This window comes from Coturnix japonica, chromosome 18 (assembly GCF_054131305.1).
Source record: "Coturnix japonica strain WE chromosome 18, WE-NBRP24, whole genome shotgun sequence".
NCBI lineage: Eukaryota > Metazoa > Chordata > Aves > Galliformes > Phasianidae > Coturnix > Coturnix japonica.
Window position 1 is genome coordinate 10,041,372 of NC_140680.1, and position 8,263 is coordinate 10,049,634.

General features: G+C 43.9%; 1 protein-coding gene across 2 annotated transcripts; it reads left to right on the plus strand.

Annotated features, from left to right (window-relative positions):
* Window positions 1–2,981: 2,981 nt before the first annotated feature.
* Window positions 2,982–7,987, plus strand: BNIP1 (BCL2 interacting protein 1). Of its 2 annotated transcripts, none has more exons than XR_014935623.1 (6): window positions 2,982–3,074; window positions 3,193–3,285; window positions 3,410–3,501; window positions 4,011–4,155; window positions 4,852–4,970; window positions 7,007–7,987. XR_014935623.1 is itself a non-coding variant. In XM_015876081.3 (6 exons), the coding sequence occupies exons 1-6, from the start codon at window positions 2,991–2,993 to the stop codon at window positions 7,201–7,203; spliced, it is 687 nt and encodes a 228-aa protein (XP_015731567.2). In that variant the 5' UTR covers window positions 2,982–2,990; the 3' UTR covers window positions 7,204–7,987. The 2 variants fall into 2 exon arrangements, 1 of the variants encoding a protein (XP_015731567.2); XM_015876081.3 differs by having other exon boundaries at window positions 4,054–4,155.
* Window positions 7,988–8,263: the final 276 nt, after the last annotated feature.

Genomic DNA, 8,263 nt, shown 5'->3' on the forward strand with positions numbered 1-8,263 from the left:
CTGCGTTTTCTATGATTCCTGCCACTTGCTGCTAACTCTGGGCTGGTCAGAATGCTGCAGCGATACTTGATCTAAATAAAACCTGGCAGTAAAATGTAGAGTACAGATAAGACCTTTTGCTGGTTTAACTTTATCGTAAAGGTGACGTAGGCAAGCTGTGCAGCTTTACATTTTAACCAGGGGACTCTGTGGCATTTAAACCGTCTAGAAATGGTTGTACTTTAATGCCAGTAACAATCTGCTTCCTCTAGTGTCATTACAATATATACATTTAGTGTATACTTATCACAGACAGAATCTTTTAAGGGTATAAAAACCAACCAATGTACATGTTCTGTTTTTTGGCAATTGTGGCATGCGTTTTTGGGTGATCTTTAGAGAAGAGCATTTTCTAAAGATGTTCAGTGTTCATACATGGTCTGTGGATCTTAATGAAGTCCTGGATTATTTTTTTTGTTTGTTTGTTTGTTTTTGAGTGTAGGCATTGTGAATATTCACTCTTAATCCTATATCCAAAAACAATTATACATCTTTTGATTTAATACAAACAGAAGTTCTTCCTTTTTCTGATACACTGGATTCTCTAGGATTTGTTTCCATATTAAAAGCATGCTGTTATAACCGCTCTTGTTAAAATCTCGTCAGTCTCAACTATAGGTGCCACACTTTCTGACTCGATGGACTGCTTGTTCTACTGTACCATGTATGATTCTTGTCCTACTTCCTTCATGAGAGATTATGACGTGGCTTTATATCGTGCCTTACTCGTACATCTAGAACTAAATGTTTTTCATTACCCTTGAACTCTTCAAACCTAACCCTTCCAAAAGTGAATCTGAACTGGTAAAAGCATCCTGAAGAGAGTTTGGATAGATCTATTTTTGTTTCTCTCAATAGCAGTCGTTTTCTATTTATATAGATGACCAGTTTTTGGATGGCCTTGCAGAATGTGGGGGTGCTCGCAAAGGGCATTTTTGAGCCCGAAACCCCTTTTTGCTAACACTTCTTTTATGGTTTATTGAACACACCGATATTTGGTGAGTTCTTTTCTTGGTTGAGAGAGACTTACTAATAAAACTATGAGGTGTGGGTGGGCTGGATTGTCTTACCATGCCAGCTGAAGCGTGATTGCATCAAGTTGCTTTGCTGCGAGGTTGATGTGAGAGTCGGGCTCAGCTGTGTTCAGTCCCTGCTCCTTTCTAGATAGCAGACCCTTTGCCACTGGTAAATAAAGCTGGGAAAAAGCTGAAACCAGAAAAACCTAAAATCCAAATGGGTGAAGGGTCTGTTAGTTGACCTAAAAGCAACCAGACACCTGCTGTCAGTACTTCTTTGATCCAAAAAGGTCCCCCCCCCACCCAACATTTATCCGCTATTTGCCTTCGTTAATAAAACAGCTTATTCACAAAATACAAAGAATGGATGTGCTTTTTCTTTTTCTTTTTTTTTTTCCATAAATGATTTAAATATAGCTATTTTTGAAAGCTACAAGAGGCTTTATCAGGAATATTGTAAAGGGTTGTATATAAGTTGCCTTTAACAGAAATAGCAGATGCCATTCTGTTCCTCTAACTTGCTTGCTAGTCTTCCTGAGGTTCTGTTGAGGCGTAACCAGTTGTGTACCATGAATGTTAGGGTCTGTGTTTGGCCTTGAGACCTGAATTTCAAGAATGCATCTAATCGTTGTTATTTCGGAGGCTTCAGTTGGACTTCCCGTGTTCAGTGTGCTGCTAGATGTGGTCTTGGCTTCCTGACACAGCCATGCACAGAGCTGAAATCTGTTTTGTTTACCCCAGGGATCGTGTGAAGTACATTTCAGTTACTGCTTCGGTGACTGATTCTTTTTGTAACTGTATTAAGGGCATTAGTACGTTGAGAAAACACCACTCTTGAATATCTCCCAATACAAATTGGGACTCCTACGTGTCGTTAATGAAAGATGGCACTTTTAGGCTCTATCTTCTTTGCAATATACAAAAGTATCTCAATCTCTGTCTGATTTCCATTTCACAACGTGCCGTGTTTTTCCCCAGTGCTCCTCACATGTAGCAAAGGCATGTGTGTGCATTGCTTTACAGCCCTCAGCCTCGTAGACATCCGTGAACTTCCACAGGACTAAATGCTGGCAGTGCATTTGTTGTCTTTCTAATGAGCAGAGGAGCTAAAAGTGGAACCAGAACTATCTTAAGCCACAATCTTTCTTCATAAAAATGAAAGGCTTTTTGGATAACACCAGTGTTCCAATGCTTCCCTGCGGGTAGTTGCTCATTCCGTGTCCGGATAAGTCACATTTGGGTGTTTATCCATCTACAGGAAGGAAAACTTTCTGTGCTGGATTTTGTATTGACAAAAGCACAATCCACCCGAGGGAAAACCTCTCAATTAAGAACTGACCCCGGGAGTAGCATTTAATTGTACTGATCTTTCATATCGTACTTTCTCCTTTGAGAAGTGACCTCAAACTTCATTGTTCGGTATCTGTGCTCGGGTGAACCCGAAGGCTGATGGCACGGGGGGTGGAAAAGGCAAAACATGGCATCCTCCATCACTGGCTTCCAATGGGAGCTCAGAGAAACTCCATGAAAGTCGTGTCTCTGTTAGGAAATAAACTCTCCTGTTCAAAGCATGATCTGTTCAGAGCTGCGCTGTTAGATGTTGGTTAATAGCTGTGCGATCTTTATTTTTATTTTTATTTTATTGAAAAGAGGCACAATCCCACCATTGACTTTGTTCCCTGTCCCCACACCTCCTCGGTCCCTCGCAACTTCTATTCAGACTCAAAATTTCATCAATGTACGCGACATCCTTTGTAATTTAAAATAAAAATCGTGGAGGAAACACTGTCTGAAATCATCGCGTGTGTTTGTGTGTTGTGTTGTGGGATTGATCCTGTGGGGCCCTGAGGCCTTTCCTATTTCCACACACTGGATGACGGGCGGGCTGTGGGGGCCAGCAGGGGGCGCTCCATGTCCCGCCTTTCCATTCCCAAGATGGCGGCGGCCGGCTCGGTGCCTGTGCGGGTGTGTCACCAGGAGATCGTCAAATTCGACCTGGAGATCAAGGCGGCCGTGCAGGTAGAGCCGCCCTCGGAGCCCCCTTTAAGCGAAGGAACCCTTCGGTGCGGGTTGCGAGGCTCCCGCTGCTTGGCCCTGCTTGCCACGTAGCGCTTTAGGCCGTGCCGTTGTCTTCCAGGATATCCGGGATTGCCCGGGGCCGCTCAGCGCCCTCACGGAGCTCAACGCTGCGGTGAAGGAGAAATTCCGGCACCTCCGAGGCCGCATCCAGGTGGGGTTGTGCTGCTTGAAGCCCCCCCTGGGCTCCCCTCGGGGCCGCTGCAGCTCCGCTCCCTTCCCTTGGAGCTGCAGGTGGCAGCGGTCAGCCTGATATTATTCCCGTTTTTTTGTCCAAGGAGCTGGAACAGATGGCGAGGGAGCAAGATAAAGAGTCGGAGAAACAGGCCTTGCTGCAGGAAGTGGAGAACCATAAAAAGCAAATGCTCAGGTAGGCCGTGTTGTGTAGGCTGTGTTGTGTACAGGTGCACCCAGTCCTCAGAGATACTTGCCTTCAGGGTGCTCTTTCAGATCCTCTTTAGCAGACCCAGTCAGTGACACGGTACTGCCTTCATTAAGACCAGGTCGTGGCACAGGTTACCCAGAGAAGCGGTTGTTCCCCATCCCTGAAGACACCCAAGGTCAGGACTGGAGGGGCTCTAAGCACTGATAGAACTGTGGGAGTCCCTATTCATTGCAGGGGGTTGGACCAGATGGCTTTTAAAAGGCCCCTTCCAACCCAAGTGATTCTGTGATCAGGGACAGAAAGAGGAGGGCTCCCATCTCCTTCCTGGCTCTCTGAGCAGGTCTGTCCGTTTGAGTGACTAAGCCTGGAATGATACACCTAGGAAATGAAAGAACAACATACTGTCACTCAGTGGTATAATGCAGAGAAAGTCTATGTGCATACGTGGATCTTAGTTATGGTGACTGCTCTGTGAAAGTGATTTCTGCTTACAGGGTGTTGCCATCGCACTGCAACATTGCGCTCTTGTGATTTCAGCAATCAGGCAGCGTGGAGAAAAGCAAATCTGGCTTGCAAAATCGCTATCGACAACTCTGAGAAAGATCAGCTGCTGCAGGGAAGAGACTCCTTAAGACAAAGGTATTAAAGTGTCCCCTTGAATGATGTGAGACTTAAACAATGTGTGCCATACTCACTAGTACCAATGAAAGCAATGTGATGTGCTTGAAGTGATTGGATTGTACTCAGAACGTAGCTTTTATTGTAATGGAATGCTGTTGTCTAATTACGGAGGCTTAAACTGTGAAGAATTGTCATAATTCCAGGGTTTTTTTTAGTGTTTGCATGTCAAAGCAGAGGTGAAATTGTGGTAGGCCTCATAACTTTTGTGATTGTCTTTTGTATTAATTCCTGTCAGGGTCATAAGCAAGTAGTAGATCACTGTGCAAGTTGTTTTCCTTTGTAGATGTGGATATAAGTTTGTATAACTCCTGAATGGAGAAGCTTGACAAGGTTGGTGTTGTGGAGCAGCAAGGAGGATAGCTGAGAAGATGAAATGGTAGTTTGTATCAGTGCTTCCATGTCACCTTATGAAGCTGTGCCATTGTGGCTGAATGACTGCTACAGCATGAGCTCTGTGAGACTCTGAGCCACAGTTGTTCAGGTTGATGGCTTCAGTAATTGGTGATTTCTCTTCAGTAGTTCAGCAAAGATTATCTCCAGTTCTCATGCAGTAAAACCTGCTTGTATCTTTTGTACACAGAGCACAGCTGCGCGTTCCTGCTGTACCAAAGACACTGTTCTATCCCTTAGTGTTTTCTTCTTTTGCTTTTTCAGAAAGACTACAAAGGAAAGTCTGGCAGAAAGTGCAAGTAACATCACGGAGAGTCTGATGAGCATCAGCAGGATGATGTCACAGCAAGTCCAGCAGAGCGAGGAGACTGTGCAGACCCTGGGTACAGATGGAGCTGGGCTTTGGGGTGTGGGTTGCATGGCTGAAGAACCTTTCAGCTGTTCTGTTAGGGTGAGGGGAGCCAAGCTGTCATGATGCAGAGCATGGTGGAAATACACATTGCATTAGGAGAGCTTGCTCTGATGGTAATTCAGGGGTTGTTCAGCAGAATTCCTCTAACATTTGAATAGAAATACTGTTGTATGTTGTTTGTTGCATGAAGTTTTTTTGCTGGAGTTCTTGTTTAATGTTTGTAGAACTCAATTTTATATGAAAGCAGTTGTGGAAGGGGTGTGAATTCTCACAGAGTTAGCAATGTGTATGATGTTACTCTGTGCTATTGTCCTGACATGCGTTTGGCAACAGAGGAGTAAAGAGCACAGGTACAAGTCCATATGTAGAGGAAACAGTCTGACTAGGAAGGCTTTTTTCATCCCGTCTCCAGCTGGGATGACTAAGAGACAAGGCAGTTGAGTGACTTGAACCCGAGGTCACTTGTTCTGTCCGCCGTGCATCAGGGACTGTGAAACCAAGACTTTAGTCAGTTATTTGGCTTAGACTCCTAAGAAGATAAATCAAGTGACCTCTCAAAATCAGTGATTCATGAACCATTTGGCTCTCTGTACTCTTGGCCTCTTACTAGCTGTGCTGTTGAGCAGAAGAGAGAGCAGTGTAAGGGCTGGGATCAATGCCACAACCTTCACCCTCTTCTGGGGGTTTCCTGACCCTATCTGAGGATGGCAGCTGGGCCCAGTTTGTTCATACAAAAGTAGCATGTTTCTTGTCCCATTAAAAAGACAGTTTGGCAGACTCTTTGTCGCCCTGTTTCTGACTGAGCATTGCTTGGAGTTTATTGAGGGAAAGATCATTTACAAATCCCAGCTGCAGATTCTGAATCAGCAGTAACAATTTCCTTGTTTTCTGGGCAAGTCGTATCCTAGCATGCAGTGAATGCATGCGGCTGGGAGGCTTTGCTTTGTCATCAGCAATGGAAGCAGCGGGTTATCTATTTTCACTTAGACAAAATGTCCCTTTAAGGTGGGACATAATTGCTTACAAAATACTGCATCATTAATTTCACTGTGCTTGTTTTGATGAGCCAGACAGCACAGGGGGAGTTCAACCTTTCTTTATTCAATCAGTTCAGTGTGGAATACTACACCAACACTTGCTCTTTATGCGTTCTGTTATGGATGAGAGAGGAAGTTAGTGAACTTTTCCTTTCTGTCCTTCAGTAATGTGAAAGGAAGGCTGCTGTGGCTCAGGGATTTGCTTGGTCAGTTGGCTCAGGGAAAACAAAGCTGGAAAGGACCGATGTTCCATCTTGCTGTTTTGGCAGGCTCTCAAATTCTGTCTTTAATCAAGACTGATTAATATCCATCTGCAGTCGATTTTCTCTTTTTGAGAAGGAAAATGAACAAACAAAAAGAACTGTTGTCAAAAAGGGATAACCATAACAAATGTTCCTAATTTTCAGACAGAATCACAAAGGAGCTCGTGCTGTTCCATGCTGCTTTTTCACTCTCTTTAACCCCAACTGATTCATGCTGATTTACTGCTCTGGCTTAGGCAAAACGTTTTGCTTGTCCATTGGGTGTGTTCACATACTGTTGTGTGTTGCTGCTGCTGCAAGTACTGATGCTGACTGATGGTAATTCATTGCTCTTAGATCAATGGTTCTAGCAGCATTCTTACTTCACTGTGCTTCCAGAGAGTTTTCAGGTCAGACTGTCTTTATTCATAAAACTAGATTTGATCTGTAACCTAAAAACTAAAGATTGTGTAGTGGGACCAATGGCCTTCAAGCTGTTGATTACTTCTATTTTGCTTTACATCTTTCCCTATCAAGTCAAGACAACTGATCTGTGGAAGCTTCTGTAAGACCACAGTGTGCATTTGTCTTAGACACGAGTTTGATCTGGAAGGGTATCATGGGCACTATCCATGTTGCCAAAAGCTGCGTGCTCACATCCTGTGATGGGTGCAGTTGAAGCACAACCAACTCAATCTTTTTCTTCTTTTCTTCTTTGTTCGTTTCAGCCAATTCTTCACGAACCATCCTGGAAGCAAATGAAGAGTTTAAGTCCATGTCTGGGACGATTCAGTTGGGGCGAAAGCTGATAACGAAGTACAACCGCAGGGAGCTGACTGACAAGCTGCTCATCTTCCTTGCCCTTGCCTTGTTCCTGGCCACTGTGCTTTATATTTTGAAAAAAAGACTCTTCCCATTCTTGTAAAACACCAAAGTGAGACTGGACTGTTGGGAAAGATCAGAAAGGGACAGTGTGATATTGTTAGGCTTATTAGAAAAGGGATATTGCAATAGCTGAAAGAGCATTAGAACAGGCATGACTTCACATTGTCACTGTGGAACTCACAAGCTGCCAAAGAAGAGCTTAGATGACCACAGGTTGGGAAGAAGTGCCTGGATGAAGGTGTGAAGAAGCTCCGATCTGCCTGTGGGTTTGGGTATCTGGATGGACACTGGAGGCCTCGGAGGTGCTGCTCTTACCTCATCCTTTCTTCATTTTGCCATGAAATTTACTTTTGTCTTTGGCTTGAAGTGGAAGCTGCATTGATACCCAAGTGCAGGGTGCTGGAAACAAGAGGAAGGATGGAAGAGAGAAACGCACATACATTCCATGAATAAACTATTTATTGTATCCATGTAAGCAGGGTTTTATTTAAAAACAAGTTCTAATGGATTGAAAGAGACAGAGTAACTTCCATGTAGAAGTGGTGCCTAACACTTGCAGCAGTGGCTGCTTCTGGGATGGTTTTTCTGCTTTGTTTTCTGGTGTTGGGAGGACTGGCCAAAGCAAAAATGGAAGCCTCATTTGTTACTATTAATTCGTGCAGTGTTGGAGAATATCATGGTAAACCTGTTGAAATCAAAAGCCTTTTTTGCTTTTCTGTATGAAAGTCCACAATACGGTTTCAGTTTGCAAAGCACGGGCAGGTTCTACGTTTGAACATTGCTGAGAATTGATATTTTTCTCAGTAAAATCTACAGTGTCTGCCTTTCCTGTCTCTTGTGCTCTCGTACTGGGATTTGATTTGATGTATTAACACAAATACCAGCGCGCTGCCCTTTGTAGTACCAGAAATGCACTGCCACGTTCTTAAAACTGCTGTCACCTTCCCCTAATGAAATGGGTTCCTTGCTTTCTCAGGGCTGACCAGTAAGGTTGGTTTTCTCTTTACAAAGTTCTCATGGAATGGTTAAATACTGCTTTAATGTAGCTGCTGAAAGTAAGCTTTTACATGGCAGTGCAAAGTATATGCTAAGAAATATGG